This window comes from Euprymna scolopes, chromosome 8, assembly GCF_053919585.1.
Source record: "Euprymna scolopes isolate OS-2025 chromosome 8, ASM5391958v1, whole genome shotgun sequence".
In the NCBI taxonomy this organism is placed as follows: Eukaryota; Metazoa; Mollusca; class Cephalopoda; order Sepiida; family Sepiolidae; genus Euprymna; species Euprymna scolopes.
In genome coordinates this window covers 56,755,997-56,776,797 of record NC_136489.1, presented here as the reverse complement: position 1 = coordinate 56,776,797, position 20,801 = coordinate 56,755,997, and the positions used below count along the sequence as shown (strand labels likewise).

General features: G+C 33.1%; 1 protein-coding gene across 1 annotated transcript in view; it reads right to left on the bottom strand.

Annotated features, from left to right (window-relative positions):
- The window catches only part of LOC145283581 (putative aminopeptidase W07G4.4), a 63,298-nt gene extending 54,466 nt beyond the window's left edge, over positions 1-8,832 (bottom strand). The window contains exon 1 of the mRNA XM_080132501.1: positions 8,628-8,832. Coding sequence (XP_079988627.1) covers positions 8,628-8,641 — 14 coding nt within the window. The 5' untranslated portion in view covers positions 8,642-8,832. The remainder of the gene's footprint in view (positions 1-8,627) is intronic.
- Between the last annotated feature and the right edge of the window lie 11,969 nt (positions 8,833-20,801).

Sequence of the window (20,801 nt, the reverse complement as noted above, 5' to 3'; positions counted from 1 at the left end):
GAAGACCCGGTGTCGTCTGGGATTGAATAAGGTTTGTGGAATATAAAATCAGACCTGAAAATGGTTTAAACAGTTTTCAATGTCAAAATTACTTTATTTCATGTCAATTTTTAATAGTTTTTTTTTTGTGGAGCGGGATTTTAATTCATTCCTGAAATGGCTGAGACAGTTTACGATCTGAAAATTACTTTATTTTATGTATATTTTTAACAGTGGGGGATAGAATATTAACCCAGTCCCGGAAATAGCTGAAACAGTTTACGATTTCAAAATTCTTTTATTATTTGTAGATATATACTAGCAGAAGACCTGGTGTTGAATGATATATGGAAATATATACTAGCAGAACACTTGGCATTGCCTGGGATTGAATGTGATGTGTGGAAATATATAGTAGCAGAAGACTCGGCATCGCCTGGGATTAAATGAAATTTGTGGAAATATATACACACTTAAGGCCTGGCGTTGGCCAAGATTGAATACGATAGCCGGAAATATACAATAGCGGAAGAGTCGGCGTCGCCCGGGATTGAATGAGATAGATTGAAATATATACTAAAAGATGACCTGACATTGGACGGGATTGAAAAAGATAAATGGAAATATATACTAGCAGAAGATCTTACGTTGCCCAAGATTTAATGAGGGTTGTGGAATATAAAATCAGTCCTGGAAATGGCTGAAGCAGTTTATGATCTAAAATTACTTTAATATATATATATATATATATATATATATATATATATATATTGTTGGTGTTCTGTGAAAGTGAACTAGGCCAATTTCTGAAAGGGGTGATCTATATTTTCTGAATTTTCAAGGTTATCATCCAAAAATGACAAATGGTGGGTAGAAAGAAGCATGATTATGTTGCTTTTAAAACGTGCTCTGGAGTTCTCTAGGAATTACCAAACATTCTCTTTTGGGGTGGGGTTGGAGGGAGTAATGTCTATTTTGGGTCAGAAAGCAATCTCCCACAATGTCATATTCCAAAAATATGGGATACCTGTGGTGTAAAGGACATTGTTTCTCTTCCTATTATATTGTCGTGGTGGGGAAGGAAGAACTATATTAATATTGAAATTTAGGGTAAAGTAAAAGTTTCCTAATCATCATCTGTATCAATGCATTTATGCAATTATTTGGAAAACCTGCTGAGTTATGTTCAAGAAATGATATCATTGCACTAAAAATGATGGTATTGATAGTCGGGAGGAAAAGTATACAATAATATGAGATTTTATAGTGAAGCAAGGGTTTCCTAATCACAATGCTTCTCAAAGTATTTGTGTATTTATTTGTAAAACCTGCTGAGTAATCTTCCAAAAATGACATCTTTACCAAAACATTTTGAGGTTGGTAGTGGAGAAAGAAAATGAAACAGTAATGTGGAATTTTATAATAAAGCAAGGGTTGTCTAATCACCAACTGTGTCAAAGTATTGATGTATTAATTTCAAAATCTTAAGACATCTTCCAAAAATTACATAATTTTTCTTAAAATTATAGTGGCAGTGTGAAGAAGGAAAGAAACCCAGTAATGTTGAAATTTATGGTGAAGCAGAGGTTGCCTAATCATAACCAAGACAATGTATTTATATATTAATTTGGAAATCTTGATGATCGATCTTCTAAAAATGATTTCATTTTTCCTAAAATTATAGTGGCCTTGGTAGGAAGAGAAATTATTTCATATCTTGTACAATACCTGTTGACAGTATGTTAAATTGTTTCATATATGTATTTTCATTACCTGTCCAATGATAGGTAAAATTATTTTAAATATGTGTTGCACATTACCCGTCCTTGTGAAAGTAACATTCTTTCATATACATGCTATAAATTACCTATCCTAGGGAAAGTACAATTATTTCATAAATGTGTAATACCAGTCCTAGGATAGATAAAATATTATTTTGCTTGAGATAGCAAATGATATATAGACATAAAAAATTCCTTGATCCTAAGAATAATAGGTATGTTCAAAAGTAACTTATTTTTCTCATTGTTTTATACGTCTCGAGCAATGCCAGGTAGCCTTGCTAGTTATTAATAAATATTATCAAATTAAGAATTAGAGCCAAAATTCTAATTTTGTTGTTAAATAAACACAGCATCAGAACAAATTTGGTAGCCATTTTGTTTCATTTTTTTTCACCTAACGTCAACACTTTAAGTGTGCTTTCCTCAATTTTAGATGCATAACATTAACTGGATTTTTAATGAAAATGATTCATCATTTAGTTATACATACCAAATACCTAAACAGATTTTTTCTTGCGTTCTTCCATAGCCACAATCTTTATAAATTACCAAAACATCTTTTAACTAAAAATCCACTTTAAAAACATTTAAATTCTTAATTTTAAAGCCAATTAGTGGCTTTAAAAATACGGAAAATTTATGTATTTAAAAAGTCTTTTTTTTTTTTTTTTTACAAATGATGCTGATACTAAATAATAAGTGCTTCTTCGTTATAAAGAATAAAATCTGAAACTGGAAATTTAATATTTCCAGTAAAACCAATGGTTTATACTTAATTGCAATGTCGCAGTGATGAACATATCCAAAAATTATGAAAACAGATAAGGTAGAAAATTCAAGTTTTTGAAGCCAATTAATGAGTTTTACTAAATTGGCTTAATATTTTCAAAGTTTTAATTAAAATGAGTTGTGGTGTGAGGAGAAATACAATCTGAAATAGAGAGGCGGAGAGTTTTTATAAATACATACAAAAGCACATTCATCTTTTTTTTAAATCCAAATTAATAAATTAAATAAAATATAATCTTAAAAAGATACAAGTTAGAAAAGCATTTCATCCTAGGCATGAAAATTGTTAAACAAAATGTTTTTACTATAGGCTTTAAATAAAGGTACTAGATTCAATTTGAAATTTATTTATCTTCAAAGTGCACTTTTTCAGTGTTCGCACGTAATCGCCTAAAAAAGGAGAATCTCATTTTTGTGTGTAGATGGTATGTGGGAGGAGGCTCAACGGAGGATGTTAATCTACAAACAAATCTACTTGTTTAATTAAAAAAAATTATTCAACAAGAAAACATGATCTCTATTTACCGAAAGACTAACCCTAGGTCCGGGATGGCAATGCAAATAAAAAAAATAAAACAAAACACGTACTCTTCAATTTTTAATATGCGCATGCAACAATTGCACGCATCTTACGAAATCAATTTATTGTTCTCGATTTATGAGAAAAAACTTTTACGGTAAACTAATAAAAGTGTAGAAGTTTCAGTGGGCGTGTTAGACGCCCCTCCCTTATCAGTCTTATTTACTCACGTGTTATCCGATGTTGCTCGGGTATTTTAATAGGATTTTGACAGTTTAAATTTCATTATTACAGTATCTTTTCGTCATTACATTAAGTACGGGCAATAATGAAAAAAAAAAAGATAGGGGAATATAGTTTTGAAAGCCGATTTATCATAATTTTTGGTAGGTTTCCGACTATTATTTAATTGTATTTGAAAGTTTAATTTTCAAAAGAAAAAAATATTTGTACACGTGAAAAAAAAAGTTAAAATGAAAAATGTTTTCACGGCAACATTCGGAAGCTGACAAATTCAGTTAAATTTAAAAATACAAAGTAAGGTATTAAATTTTTATACCTTACTTTGTAAACTTTATAAAAGTACACTTTGAAGATAAATTTCAAATTGAATCTTGTACCTTTATTTTTAAAGCATATAGTAAAAACATTTTGTTTAACAATTTTCATGCCTTGGATGAAATGCTTTTCTAGCTTGTAAAAGTATGTCCAAGGATGAATTACTGTTGCCACATCTGAGCAGGAGCTGCTAGAAACACCTTATCCTGTCTTTACAGAGTTCAAAATAGACTTCATAGCCTCGTGAGAGATGCTCTTTTCTCTTCCCTGCAAATTCTTTCCCCACATATGAGACGTTGCGAGCCTGTCTGTTCTATCGTTATTTTCATGACAAATGCTCATCTGAGCTCCAATCTATGCTTGACTTTCACCAAAAGCACTCGTCTAACTGAAACCACTATCAATAATTTCCCCACTCTTTATCTGTGCCTAAACCTAAATTCCATGAACAAGGTTTCTTTCTTAGAACTGTTTCCTGTGGAACTGTTCATTTTTCCTGCTTTCCAATTGGCTACAATATGTCCTATGTAAGCAAGTTCTTGATGAGCAATCCTCTTAAGTAATTCAATTTACCAAATTTCCACTACTAACGATTACTGTGATATTTTCCCATAGACTACTGTACACATTAACCCTTATCCTCAAGTGGTTCCACGGCCTTGATAAGTGGTGACTCATTTCCTACCTTACAGTTCTCGGTAATTTTTTGATATGTTCATTACTGTGACATGACAAAGTAGATACCATTGGTTTTATTTGAATTTCAATATTCAGATTTTAGAATCTCACTTTAATAACTAAGAAGCACCTAATAATTTTCTAAATGAAGATTAAAACATTTTAATAATTAAAAATGTGGTTCAATCAATAATGTAACGTAGGTACGTTCAAAATGAATACAGGCAAAGCTCAAAATGTAAACATTTTGACCCCTCCCTTTCCTTAAAAATTCACCAAAAATTAGAAAATTAACCCATTTTAATGAAATTTTCAGTATTAATAAAATGATGATCACTGAATATAATGGACCCATTATTTTTATTTTAATCTTAGTGGAAAGATATTTAAAACAATAAAAATGTATTTTTGTCTTATGAAAATAAAGCATAAATTGTAACAAAGAAAAATTAATTTTTTTTCAGGAACATTATAGAAAAAGCCCCTAAAGTCTATGTTAATAAATTCAACATAACTCAAAGAAAAATTAATTTCTCAAACTACTGATATTATCATTGAATTAAGCACTGTTTATTTCATCTTTTCAGACAAAAAAAAAAAAAAAATATATGTATAATTTCCAAAACTATTTCTACTTTTTTTTTTTTTTAAGATTTCATGTTTCACAGAATTTTTATAAGGAAGATTCTAATATTTTCCTCGCTTAAATGAACGTAAAACTTTTGGCATACCATAATTTATAATCTTGAAAAATAAATTTTTTTTTTTTTTTTACTTTAAAAGCAGGAACACAGAATAATTAAATTTAAAAAAAAAATGGTAAAAATTATACAAACGTTCACGATAGGAATGTACGGCTGCACGACTGGGAGAAAAAGAAAACCAGCACTCCCTACCTCCCTCCTGACTTGACGTCATTTTCAGACAGCTCTTTGACTTTCCGACATCTTAAGCTTCCGTAGAATCCACACTTAGATGACTTCGTTTGTATTTGGTTAAGCAAAACTAGAACCTCTCTCTTTTGGGGGTTAATTAAGCTATTTTTTGTACAAACAAAGTTTTTTTTTGGGGGGGGTAACTATTTAATTCAATATCTTAGGACTTTACTAATTATATTTGAAATAGACCCAGAAAACTAATATTTATTTTTTAAAAGATTTATTTTTTACAATGAATTTATTTACCTTCAAAATTTAACTGAATTTGTCAGTTTCCGAATGTCGCTGTGAAAACATTTTTCATTTTAACTTTTTTTTTCACGTGTACAAATATTTTTTTCTTTTGGAAATTAACTTTAAGCTTTAAGCTTTCAAATACAATTAAAATAATAGTCGGAAACCTACCAAAAATTATGATAAATCGGCTTTCAAAACTATATTCCCCTATCTTTTTTTTTTTCGTCATTATTGCCCGTACTTAATGTAATGACGAAAAGATACTGTAATAATGAAATTTAAACTGTCAAAATCCTATTAAAATACCCGAGCAACATCGGATAACACGTGAGTAAATGAGACTGATAACGCCCACTGAAACATCTACACTTTTATTAGTTTACCGTAAAAGTTTTTTCTCATAAATCGAGAACAATAAATTGATTTCGTAAGATGCGTGCAATTGTTGCATGCGCATATTAAAAATTGAAGAGTACGTGTTTTGTTTTATTTTTTTATTTGCATTGCCATCCCGGACCTAGGGTTAGTCTTTCGGTAAATAGAGATCATGTTTTCTTTTGGTTGAATATTTTTTTTTAATTAAACAAGTAGATTTGTTTGTAGATTAACACCCTCCGTTGAGCCTCCTCCCATATACCATCTACACACAAAAATGAGATTCTCCTTTTTTTAGGCGATTACGTGTGAACACTGAAAAATTTGACGGAAAGTAAAAAAAAAAATCATTTTTGAATTTAGAGCTGAAAATCAGTTTCGTACATATATTTCCGCCCATTCGAGAGCTAATATTTTGAAAACGTTACATTCGTTTTACCACCAAATGTCCGAGTTGCACGGAATCCCCCTAGAAAAATACCATCCCCCCCAAAAAAACAAAACAAAAAAACGAGCAGCATTTATCTCATAGCAGGAAAAAAAAAAAAAAAAAAAATTGGTTAAGTCTCCTAAAATGCTAAAATATCCGAGGATTACGACTCATTTTACGCTAAAAATATATGAAAAACTGATCCCCTAGTCAACATTTTAAAATATGTTTCTTCCAAAGTTTTAAGGGGTTCACACACAATCGCCTAAAAAAGTAGAATCTCACTGGCGGAGGAGATGGGTGGAGGGTGTTGATCTACAACACCAAAAAAAAAAAAAAAAGAAAAAAAAAAAGCGCCCTTCCTTAAGTTCGGGTTGGCAAATAATCATTTTAGACAAGTTAAGATGTGTAAAGTTACTCGAGATTTGATTAGAATTTGCATTCGCGCTGGAACATTTTTTATGGAGGACAAAATAAGTAATCACCATTTTTTTAATGTTATTTTTTTATTATTATTAGTTTCATCGTATCGTACCCTTTTATTTCAAGCCGAGGGGATCCTAGGTCGTTTGTGGTACCGTCTACGCTCACTAGAGATTGACTGGTAATGACAGTTTCAAAATTGAACAATTCATTTTCTTATTGAATCAGATATTAAAATTCAAGTAAAACAAGTAGGAAATATTTTGTATAAGTTACGAAGAAATAAAAGGACCGATTAATATAATTTTTTAGGGAATTATTTAGAAATATAACAAATAAATAAAGTCCATGCTTATCGGCCTCCATAGCTGCTAATCAGTGAACTGAAATCTCATAACGAGTTATGATAAAAACCGGCCACACAAAATAAAAGGGCAGTTTTTTCCCAGTGCTTGTAAGTAGAGTCGACAGATCGATTTTTTTTTTAAATATGTCATTTTATGCACAAACAGTATTAAATTGTCAAGTCGAAAATAGTAATATATCCAAAAATTACGAGAATTCATCGAGTAGAACAAAACTGCTATTGTGTTTTAGTAAAAAAAAAAAAGAAAAAAAGCCCATTGTTATGGTCTTAAAGTCCCTCATTAAAGTATCGAAAAGAGAGATAAGTATGTCCCCTGTATTCGCAATCTTCACGTGTTTACATCTAGGGAAAATGCAATGGTGGTGTGTGTGTGTGTGTGTGTGTGGTGCTAGCAGAGAGTGAATCCGCGCTATTTTTTAAATCATATTTCCACGTTTAATTAAAGTTTCATTATATGTTTTTAAATTCAATTGTAAGGTTAAAGTACATAATAGGTACGAAACACCCTCCCCATGTTAAGAATGGCTTTTTAAATAATAACGTTATTATTTCAGCAGGGATATCACTCTTTGCATGATGAGTACCAATGCAATTTCCCAATTTTCCGTACAAATTACTTTGAACTATAAATTTTCTATTCGATGAATTTTCTTGATTTTTGGATATATTATTTTTTTCGACATGACAATTAAGTACTGTTGTTTTTGCTTAAAACCACATATTTAAAAAAAATCGATCTGTCGACTCTCTTAACAAGCACTATATTTTTCTGTATTTTTATTTTTATTTTAAATAATTGTAATTCTAAATAAGCACCTCTAACCTTTTTTCCATATGCAAGTTTTATTTTGCAAAATCAAATTGTATACAAAGACACGACTTTTGAGTTTTCCGTTTTAAACTTAACGGTACTTTATGTAAAATACGGACCGTGCCGAAATAATAACGGGTTAAACAATTTTGATCGGCACCTCTTGCGTTTTTTAATAACGTTATTTAGAAAGCCATTCTTAACATGGGACGGGAGGAAGTTCCGTAACTATTCTGTACTTTCACCAGAACAAAAGGGAAAAATACTAGTAGGAACACACTCAATAAATGTGGGTGCGTTTCTAACAGCATTTTGTTTAATTTTCTATTTTGGAGCGATTATCCAGACTCCAAAGATGTGGCACAACTGGCACAGTCTTGTTGGTCGTTTCGTTTTGTTCTCACGTAACCTTCGTTTTTCAAAATGAATAAACGCTTTAAAATAAGTCATAACATCAAAAACATATCCAGTTAGGTAAAAGAGTAACTAATAACATTCGTTTTATACTTTTTTGGACCACTTTTTCATTTTGTTGCCTATAGTAAAAAATGACAAACAAAATATACTGTAAAAATTGAATTCAAGTTGAAAATCCTGTAAACAATAGCACGGTAATTTATAAACCCGTAAAATTAGAACTTTTGTTGTTGTTTTTAGTTAATATTAATCCTATAACTAAACTGTGGCTTATTCTTATGTTTTTCTATTCTAAAAAAATGAATCGAAAGATTAACTCACGCAAGCGGAGACATGGTTGGATCACAGCTGATGAAACGTGTCACAGTCACAAGTTAAGAATCGAACTGGACGAGAAATCGCGCTTTCGTTTCGAATTTATACTTGAGCTGCTGCTGCTTTTTTGTTTTTTGACCTTTCAACCGTTAGACTTTTCGTCTACTCAACATAAAACCCGTCTACATTCCCGTAAAACAAACAAACAAACAAAAAACTACATTTCTGAGAAAAAAAAATCGGTGCGTGTACAGATTAAGTTTCAAATTTAAAATTAAAATTGGCCTTTTGGCTAGGAGCAAGGTTCAGCATCTGTTTTGATACCACGCTTTATCATTTCTGATCTTTCTGTTAGTGAAGATAAAATCCTTATAGACCGAGGCAATTTTAATTTTTGTCCTAATTCAGAATGGTCTTTTGGGGAAGTTGGATTTTCTTCAAATTAAAAACTGACCTTATGTTCAAATTTGTGCCAAACGTAAAAACACATTGTGGGGAAGAGTGATCAATAGGTTTTAATGATTGTTTAAAATCAATAAAAATTTATTATCTTATTACTACCAGCAATGGAAGATTTTCCTTTAAACAAAAGCAGATAAAAAAAAAAAAAATGATAATTAAAGAAATTATTTTTGGCATCGTAAAATAGGCACACATTTTTCCGATTTCGATACCCCAAAGAGTTCTGATTTCCTATTTACAATGCCTCCCCACAGGACCGAGTTAGACACCAGGGTCGTTTTTTAATGTGGAGAAAAGGAACAAAAATAAAAATTGTCTCAGTCGTGAAGGATTTCTCCTCCATTGACAGAGAACAAGAAACTGAAGTGCAGCAAAGCAAAGCACTAAGCAGCACCTGAAGAGCAGATGCTACACTTTGATCTTGTCCCGAAGGCCAAGCCGTATTCCAAATTTTTCCAATTCTGATTAATCGTCCTAATATATATACTAGCAAAAGTACCCGTCGTTGACTGGGTTCAAAAACAGCCTACAGAAAATAGATTCTGATTTATGAAAGTATGATAGTTTATGAAAAGGAAGGGTTGTAAAGAGATAGCTTCGAATTTGGGGGTATCAAAACCAAAGCAAAATATGATGAAAGCAAAAATAAAATAGATAACCCCCATAATTTATTATACCATACCTGTTAACACTGAAACACTTATCACAATATTCTGTGAATCTATATTAAAAAACCTTGTTAAACTTTGTGACATATTTCCATTCTATGGAGGTCAGGTGCGAACGAACACGCCATAATTTTATTATACCATATTTCTTCAAACTGAAACATAATTATCAAAGTATACTTACGCAGATAGATATGAAAAGTCTTTATTTAAGTTTGTGCCTATTTCCATTTCATGGAGGCCAGGCGCGAACGCAGACCCTACAATTTTATTATACTATCCCTATTTAAGTTAAAACATACTTATCAAAGTATTCTTATGTACCTCTATATCAAAAACACTTGTAAACGTTTTTTTTTTTTTTTTTTTAAATTTTTGATTTCCATACTTTGTGGACTATGTGCAAACGCAGACCCCACAATTTTAATGAATCACCGTTCTGCCAGATCAAACAAACACATTCCTGTGTTTCGATACATCTTCTGTCATTATATGTAATCAGTTTTTTAAAATAGCCAACCATATAGGAGCCTATTGGTGACCACACACACACACACACACACACACACACACACACACACACACACAAACACACACACACACACACACACATTCAGCTTTATATTATAGATATATATATCTATTATATCTATAAAAGTGAACGTGTCTGTGTATCTGTGTGTCTGTGTGTGTCTATGTGTGTACATTTCCTTACGCAATAACTCTTTCAATTTTAAGTCTACAGACTCGAAATTTGATATACAGAGTACTGAGATTTGTACATAATTACATATATATATATATATATATATATATATATATGTGTGTGTGTGTGTGTGTGTGTGTGTGTGGGTGTGTGTGTTAGGCTTGTTTAATCTGTGTATTTTGGACATTTAATAATATTAAAATTGTGAACACCATAAATAATAAGGTGTGACGGTTGCATTTGTATGTGTGATGTAGAGTGAAATTAAATGTTTACAAACTAAATTTCCAGGTTTTATTGCATAGTAGAAATAGTTAACTTGCTGTGCAATATTGGATAAATGTTTTTAGATTCAACTAGCCCGGGTGTTTGAAGGTGTGTGTTGAGCCAAAAAAAAAAAAAAGTGGTAGTAGTCAGGCAGGCTTAAACCCGTACTGCGAAGAAGGAAATGAACATGAAAATAAAATGCGACGTTTTTGCTGTTGTGTCCATCACCAAACCGGAAGTGACGAAAATTTAAATTAAGGCTAGTCAATCGAAAAGAGGGGATGACTTTAAAAAAATATCGGCAAAAAAAGCGATTCCCTCCCTGTAGAAAAGTGCCCAATTGAGCGTGAAAAATTAATGTTTTTAGTCAATTTTTCGATATTTGTCATCCGAAGGGTCGAGCTTCAAACTGATACCGATCTCGTGAAAATTAGTCACTTCTTTCAAAAGTTTTAGGCAGACATACAAAAATACATACATACATACATACATACATTTAAACCGACAGGTGAGATTTATATTATAAATGATTAAGCATCCTTCATGAATTGGATGGTTGTCTTTTAGCATTAATAAGTTGTAGCTTACCGGCATTGCTTGGAAGTTTGCATTTTCGTTTTTGATTGGCTGATTACGTGGCAGAAAAAAAATTGTGCTCTGCCAGTGTTCGCACTAATATTCATATGAAATCATAGACTTACATCAGTAATTTAATTTGTCATATATAAAATATATATAAAGTTTTTAAAGTATTAAGGAGGCCTCCAGAACACTACTAAATCTGATCATACCGTGTTTATTTCCCTTCCAACCACCACCAAAATGTGAAAAGAAATTATGTCATTTCCAGAAGATTTAAAGGATGACCACATAAATGCATTGTTTTCATTGAAAATTACTACATAATTACATAAAAAATACAAACAAAACACCACCCTGTTGCGAGTTGCATTTCAGTGAAAAGAGAAAAGGAACAGGAATGAAGATTTGAAGGAGGACACGAACACGTACGCGACGGGTATAAAGAGAAGTATATTTTATTTGGGACAGGAAGAGGAAGCGGGGAGTAAAAAAAGGGGTTATGGGATTAAAACGTAAAAGGGAGATAATCATAAAAGGGTCTATGATAAGAGTTATTGTACTTACTTTCAACACCCCCACTTGCTCTCAGCATATTATTTATTTATTTACTAGCCTGGGTGCCCAGCGTTACCCGGGTGTTTGTAGGTGGTGTTGAGCAAAAAAAAAACAAACAGAAAAGTGGTAGTAGGAAGGCAGGCTCTAACCCGTACCGTGAAGAAAAAGTATGGGAAAAAAACCTGACGTCTTTGCTATTACGATCACTGTCAAACTGGAAATGGCGTAGGTTTAAATTAAGGCTAGACAATCGAAAAGAGGGGGTGACTTTCGAAAATATTGGCAAAAAAAGCGACCCCTTCCTGTAGAAACGTGGCCAATTGAGGATGAGGAAATTGATGTTTTTAGCCAATTTTTTGGTATTTGTCGTCCGAAAGGTCGAGCTACAAAATGATAAATCCGTCACCTCTGTCGAAAGTTTTAGGCAGACATGCAAACATACATACATACATTTATATATTGGTAGCTCAAATTTTCGACCCAAATTGATTAAAAAGCTTGCCCTATCTCTGAATACACTTTATGTAAAATTTCAAATGTTTAGACCAGAAATTTCTGAGTAATTTGGTAGAGACTGTAGAGGTTAATTTTTAAAAAATTTGACCCCCATTATGACCCCTTAAAATTTACTGTTTTGGGCTCACATCAAGTTATTAAGTTAGATCCATATCCAAGGAATCTATATCTAAAATTTCAAGTGTTTAGACCCAAAATTGTCGGATGAGTTTGGTAGACTTCTCAAAGGTCAACTCGAACTTTGACCCCTTAACAGCCAAATTTCTGGCTGAAAACCGATCACATAGATTTTCCCAAATCTCAGTACCCTGTACATCAAATTTCGAGTCTGTAGACTAAAAATTGACAGTTATTGCATAGGGAAATGTACACACACACACACACACACACACACACACACACACACACGTTCACTTTTATAGATATATATATAGATAGATTTTTTTTTCTTTACAAAAACAAAGATTTGTGAGAGCAGATTAGTGTCAGTTTAGGGTCCGAGTAGAAAAAGTTGATGTTATCAGCAGCAATGATTAAATCATTGACCCACGAGACAACGATAATTTTTTCTTTGTCATTGTGTCGCATATAGACACAATGTACCAGCTGATTTTGGGTAAAGCTGTGTCTGCTAAAGTAGCTGTGCCGGGTTTGATTCCAGTTTCGGCCTGATTGTTTTAAGCCATACAGGGATTTGTTCAGTAAATAGACTAGTTCTCGTCTGTATCCCTTTTTGTCTCGGATTCCTCCGGTTGTTCCATATAAATTTCATGGTCAATTGGAGCATGGAGATATGCCGTTTTTACATCCATTTGGTGTATTATTAGATTGAATTGGACAGCTATTTGCATTAAATGCGGATTGATGAGATATCGACCATCGGAGAAAAAGTCTCGGTGCAGTCTACTTCCTTAGTTTGGTTGTAACATTTTGCGACAAACCTGGCTTTGTATTTAGGGGACCCGTCAGCGTTTTTTTTTTATTGTATGCACCCATCTACCACTTACTGTCGTTCTGCCTTTGGGTAAGGGTGTTAGATGGTATACATTGTTTTCCTTTAGGGAGTCAATTTCTTCCTGCATCGCTTGGATCCAGTGATGTGTCGCTGGGGAAGTCACAGCTTCTCTGTAAGTGCAGGGTATGCCGTGTGCAGCCTTGTAGCAGTAGTCAGTGTCAATTAATGTGTCGCCACTCCCATTCTGGACTACTGTCACAGTCTTCTAGGTAGCTGGGCATTTTGTGCTCGTGCGTCGGGTATCTTTGCGTACAGCTAGTTTCTACTGTAGACTCAGTTTGTTTGTCGGTATTGGACCGTTCAGGGTTTTCCCTTGACTTAAAATTTTTTATTAAGTTTCTTGGGGGGAAATTTGTGTCATTATCGTTTGATGAGTGGGTTTGTGTTTGAGTGTGTTGGTCATTGGTGTTGTTGGTGAATTTTACCAGTCTGTGTTTACACACTTCCCATTTTCTGGGTGGTAGATAAGATATGCCGGTTGTTTCTATCGTATCCAACAAAGATTCCCCTCTGGCACCTTTGGTCTAGCTTTCTTCTTATGTTGGCTCCACAGTGTTTTCGGTAAGCCGCTTTCTATGATAAGGCATCTTGCCATTTTGAATAGAGTTTGCCAGTTTCTTTCGGACCTTCCGTTTTGATGAGGCGAGTATGGCGCTAAGGTTTTGTGTTTTGTGTTGTTACAGTGGAGTAGTTTTCCGAAGTCATTTGACTTGAATTCCGAACCATTATCCGACCACAGTATTTTTATTTTGCTGTATGGGGAAATATCTGCGAGGAATTTTTCAGTGGCAAGTGTGGCATCACTTTTGTTTTTAATAAAATATACAAATATGGCGCCAGAAAAGTCGTCAGTGAAGGAGATAGCATATTTATTCCCGTTTAAATCCGCTGGTTCTATGGGGCCAGCTAGGTCTGAATGTACTAAATGCAGAATATTTGTCGCTCTTTTGTCGGGAGATTTATTTCTTTTCTGGGAAAATTTTCCTTGGATGCAGACGTTACAGTTTTTATTGTTTGCAGTTTTATTTTTTATTTTCATCCCTTCGACCACATCGGGTAGTTTTGTTATGTTGTCCTAATTGCAATGGCCGAGTATTTTATGCCACGTGTGGATATTGTGGCATTGATGGCAACTGTCTTCTGCATTTCCTTCCTTCATAGTTTTTAGGTAGTATAATCTGTTGCGCAGTGTGCACGTGTATTTTGAATTTTGTTCCGTTTTTATGTTTTAGTATATTCCCATCTTCTTCGAAAATAACTGTTGCTCCGTTTTGGGTGGCAGTTTTTACAGAAAATATATCCTGTGGGTATGAAGGTATAAGTAGTGCCTCTTTAAAGGTAGTCATAATGGAATTTCCATTAGTGTCTAAAAGGCAGACTTCAGCGTCTCCTCTTTTTAAGGCTAAGCCACTGGTTTTAATTCTGTCTGCCAACTCCATGTAGTGGTTCTCAGAACGGAATGTTGGGTCGAAATTCTTAAATTTCTTTGCATCTATTATAATATGCAAAGTGGCCCCTGCATCAACTAGTATGTTCATATGCGGTATTAAGTTCCGGGTATAGTAGTAGTCCTCTGTTTTGAATGCGAAGGAGTTTTCTTCGGTGTCGGCTGCCTTTTTCATTGTATCTTTTCGCTTATAACAGCAGAACTCCCTTTTATGAGTGTTACTTTTACAGTAACTACACCACTGTTTTTGCTGTTTGTGTTTGTTGTTGGGACATTCTTTCGATAAATGTCCTTTTCCACTGCATGTAAAGCACAATATTTCACGTTCGTCATGGTGGTGATGGCTCTCCATCGTATTCTCTGAAAAAGATGATGTCAATTTCATCACTTCGTCACTGGTCGACTGGATTTTATGTTTCAATGTTTCATCAAAACCATATTTTGTGACGCTTTTGTCTCCTTTCTTTTTGAGAGACGTGAGTTGGGTGTACAAGAAGATTACCCTTGGTTTTTCTTTACTTGTGTAGGGTTTGCATAATATTTTGAGAGCTTTTCTCCCATTATCTGTAGCTTCTCTTATTATTAAGGATAAACTTTTGTTGTCCAAAAACTGTATGAGTTCGGTGTAAGCATCTTCATTTCTCTCAGTGTCACTTCCGTCTCTATTAGGGTGTATACTTAAAATGGCGTCTTTTAGGCCGAGTGTGCGTAAATGACATAAAAATTTTGTCTCCCAAATTTCGTATTTGGTTTCATCTCTGTCAAATAAAAGTCTGTTCCATCGGCTTCCATTATCACTCCTGGGCCCATAACCTGTTGTGAGTTGCATTTCAGTGAAAAGAGAAAAAGGAACTGGAATGAAGATTTGAAAGAGTTATCGTATTTACTTTCAACACGCCCCCTTCCCCCCAAAAAAATTGCCCATTTGATACTTAAAGAATAATTTTATTTTTAATTTAAAATATTAAATATCCATTCAGGGCAACACGGGTCAAGATAATGTCAACTTTGTAGTTGTTTATTTTGTATTTTTAAAAATTTTAGCTGGACATATAAACGCACATACACACAAACATATAATATATAAAATGGATGTGTGTTTTCTCACTTTTTTGTCCCTGTGATCAACTTAGACAAGGTGCAAAAGAAAGTCGCTAACCTAATAGGTCCTGCACCGTCAGCTATGCTTGCAACATCTGTCTCATTTTTCCAACAGCTTTTCTTTCAAGTGGATTAGAAAGGATAAATTTTAAATTAGAAGAATTTCTAAGTTGTTTTTTCATGTAGCTTAGGAAATTTCTTGAGACGAATTTTCGATTTTTCGTTCCATAATTATCCTTTCAGTAATACTTAAATATTCACATCTCTCTGCTTTAATTCAAATTTTTATGTCTTAGTTAAGACAGCATTGTTGAGTGTCAGCAACTGATTTTTTATTCAAATTCTTCACCGTTGAGCGGGAAAACAAGTGGCTTCTCCAATCAGCAGGCCAAAGGGGAACACGTGTTTTTAAAGAAAAAGAAATAGAATAAGCAATGCAAAAAGGAAAAAGAAGAAAAAAGAAAGAAAAGGTGGAAATAAAATTCCCACAGAAAATGTAAACCGGAGCTAGGTTCAATGTTTGCTTTGATGGTGTTCAACCACGTTTTCAGCTAGGACTCCCAAGCATCTTTACAAGCTTTGGAGTGGTTCTGGAACTATTAATTCGTGTACGAACTGTCCTGAGTTGAGGCGTGCAGCATGACCAAACCATTGAAATTTCCTATTTAAAAGAGATTGGTTGAGGGGAATGATTCTACAGCACATCCGCAGAAATGAAGACAAGTGTCTCATTCTAACATTAAATAACAGTTTTATTGATCATACTATACGGCACAATCATGTTGACACACCGGTTCTCACCAGATCTCCAAAGTTAAGCAACATTGAGCTTGGCTAGTACCAGATGGGTTCAACAAAGCACATTCCATTGAAGTACTCGTAAAACTGGCATAAGGATGCAACATTGCATTATATTCGTTGGTAGGTTTGTATGAAAGTGTGTATAGGAAGAGTTCCTGTATATGAATGATTAGACAGTAACAGGAGGAGGAGAGTTTATGTGTGTACAGCATTGAAGTCGTGTGCTGAGGTAGCCATGTTGGCTTGTTTGTCTTCTTGTCGACTCAATGATGGTCTTTGATTGGCTAAGTCAGAAAGGAAGTCGACTGCTCCAACCAATCAGCAATGATGTTATAAAACAAATTACAACTACTCTTCCAATTTTTTTTCGGATTTTTGTACTTATACCTAAATTCCTTTTATTTTCTTTTAAAGTTGATGAGTTCCTATTCTTCTGATGAGTCAGGGCAGAATAGATTAAAAAAATGACATCATAATAATATATGGATGATTCTGTGCTATGAAACAGGTGCTGTTAAAAATTGAGCATTTTAAGATGCTGAAAGGAATAAACGGTAAGATGAACAACATCTTGGAATTTGCAATACAGACTTTTTGCTATTCATGTACGAGGTGCCTTCAATAAGTTTCCATACTTTTTTGCACAGGCATTTAAAAAAAAAATCAATATGTTATTGCTATACATCTTATGAGATGAACAATCTTTATGATTTCAGGTTCAAATGAACAGCTACAACATAAATTGGAATACACCCTACTAAAGCCTTGATTGTCACAACTGGTGAATTTCAAAAATGCAATCTCAATGTAAGGACACTTTAGAAGAAGGATATACAATAAAATTCTGTTTTAAATTTGGAAAAAAAGGCAGCAAAAACGTATGAAATGCTTCAGACTTCTTTTGGACCATCTTGCATGAATCGAGCATCAGTTTTTGAGTGGCATAAGAGATTCAAGGAAGGCAGGGAGTCTGTGAGGGATGATGAGAGGTGCGGAAGGAGTAAGGAAGTCAGAACACCAGAGTTGATTGGCCAAATAAAGAATTTCATGGAGAAAGGCCATCGTATTTCTATAGAGACAATAAGTGCACTGTGGAACTCTCTTCCATTTATCTGCTTTCCAGTGGACTACAATATGGCCGTCTTCAAGTCCAATGTAAACAAGTTCTTGATGAGCCGTGCCCCTTAAGTAATCCAATTTACCAAATTTACACTTCTAATGATTATTATGATATTGTCCTTTTGACCACTGTACACTCTTTAATCCTCGAGTGGAAAAAAGAAAAAAAGAAGTTTGATGTCAGTATGGGACTCTGCGTACAATTATTTGCAAGGAACTGAAGATGCAGAAGATTTGTGCAAAGTTTATTCCAAGGGTGCTCAGAGAAGATAAGACTATTTGATCAAGATCAGCATCAAGACAGTTCTCACCATCTTATAGTCCAGACCTTGATTCCTGTGACTTGGTTACTCCCTAAGTTCAAGGGAAACCTTAGAGACAATTGAGGAGATGAAATGGACAATTGAGGAGATGAAAGATGTGACGAGGATCATTGACACGCTCACACAAGGGGACTTCCTCAGGGACCTTTCAGAAGTTGTTGGAACGGCACAACAAGTGCATTGCAGCTGGAGGAGATTACTTCAAAGACGACTAGACTTTCATGTGTGTACTATCATAAAAGTGCCCATAAGAAAAAAGTCTGGAAACTTATTTAAGGTAGCTTGTATATATATATATATATATATATATATATATATATATATATATATATATATATATATATATATATATATATACGAGCAAACGGTTAATAAAACATGTTTAAAAACACTTTGAAAAAGAGTTAAAAACATATTTAATCTGAAAAGGAAACACTTGATAAGTGGATAGTCCTTAATCCGCAGAGTTTTGAAGAAATACTTTCCTTCTCATCAAAGGGTAGGAATTAGCAAAATGTGAGATCGGAGTTTGCATATAAAAGTATTTGATGAAACAACAAGTAAGTCAAAGATCTTACTTGATAACAAAAAAGTCAAGCAGAGGGAATATGGTGAAGAAAAAGGTGATTACACATGAATGGATAGTCTGGTGAAAGATAAATAATCCAATGACGGTAAAATCCAAAAATATAACTTCAAGAAAGTTAATTGAATTTCCATCTGCACAAGTAAACTCCAAGGAAATCCCGTGATTGGAAGATGGTCCAAAATAATCCAAAGGCGTAAATCCATGGAATAATTCACAAATATATACAAGGGAAAAGGGGAAAAATTCCAAAAATATTAATAAAAGAAAAATAAGATATGCTTTTCAAACTGCTGCCAATACATCAATATAAATAAGAAAGATCAGGGAAGAAGAAGAGGAAAAAAAAATTAAATGATGATAGAATTAAATAAAAAATAGAAAAAAAATGTCAAAATGACCCAGACAGGAAATGTTAAAAGCCGTGAAAAAAATATCGGGCAAAATAATGTAGGTCAACTAAAATGTACAGGTTATTACTTAAGAAAATGCCAGCAACAGTTGTTAAAAGACACTAAATGGAAAATAAATAACTAAATAAATAAATAAAATAATCAATAAATAAATAGGAAATAAATAATACATAAAGAATGAATGAATAAATAAAAAAAAATAATAAAAATTATTTTAAGGGAGAGGATGGCCGGTATTAAGGAAAAAGCAAGAAAGTAAGTAAGTAAATGCTTATGGTAAAATATAAGTAAATATACATACAAGATATGAAAGTGTGGGTAGATTGATACATTAGATAGATAGGAATATTTAAAGACTAAAACAGAAATTGCAGATAAAAAACTGGCCAAGCAAAGGAGAAATAAAGAATTAAAATAAAGGATTATAAAGTATTGAGAAAGTATGTAGAAAAGACGATAAAGTCAAAGAAAAAATTATATATCTATCTAAAAGGTAAAATAATAACTATGTAATTTCAAAATTGAAAATGAAATTTGAACTTATGTTTACAGAAAGAGATCAGTTCATTTTTAGAATTTATTATATTGTTACTTTGAGGGGAAGTAATTATAGTTATAGCTTCGGTTGTACAGAGGCGACATGACTTAGAGCCTGGAGTATAAGACTTAACTTTTTTATGATGGTCCATTTGATTGAGAAGGGGGCATTATTAAAGTTTTTTTAATTAAAGTGGTTAGAGGAGTTCCTTGGTTATTATAAGAATTATGGTTGTTAAAAGAAGAAATATGGTTTAATATTCTTTTCTTAATTAATGTTGAAGTAGCGCCAATATATGTATGCACTCTATTAAAAGCTCGAGGTGTGGTATTTATATTAATTTGCTGATTTGTATTAGTTAAATAGTTTGAATTTTGTTCATAGTGTTCAACAAATGGTGGGACAATGATTGTATGAGGACTATTTTGGAGGGGATGATGAGTGTTGTTAGTGTTAGGATGGCTGTTAGGAGAAATATTATTATTCTCATTAATATTAATATTATAATAAATATTACCTTTATTGCTAGTTGTATGATTGTAGATGGAGGGGTTGCTCGATAGTGTATTGGATTAGTAACTATATCAGATGGAGGATGGGAAGAAGGATAACTTGAAGACGAAATATTAGTGTCTGTTATGGGAGGATTGCGTCGGAGGTCAGTAATTGTGTAAGAATATATAACATCTTTATGGATGCAATCATTATTGAGTGGGCAAAGATGTTTGTTATTACAATTACAGTTAGTTTTGGGTTTAATTGGGAAAGGAATTTTGTTGGCTGATCTAATTTTTTTGTTATTAGAAGTTAAGATTCTTTGTGCTAAATTAGGCATTGTTGAATAAGAAATCCTGATTGAATTTTTATTGAAAATAAAACTATATCTGTGTGGGTATTTGAAAGAGTTTTGTACAATGTTGAAGAATTCCTTAGGTATATTAGTTTTGACATTTAGGCTAAATGGAGGATTAAACCAAATATTTTTCTTTCTCCTGATACGACTGGGTGGGTTAGAGGTATTGTGATTAGTATTTTGGTTTGGATTATATATGTAGACTGGTTCATTGTTATTGATAGCGCC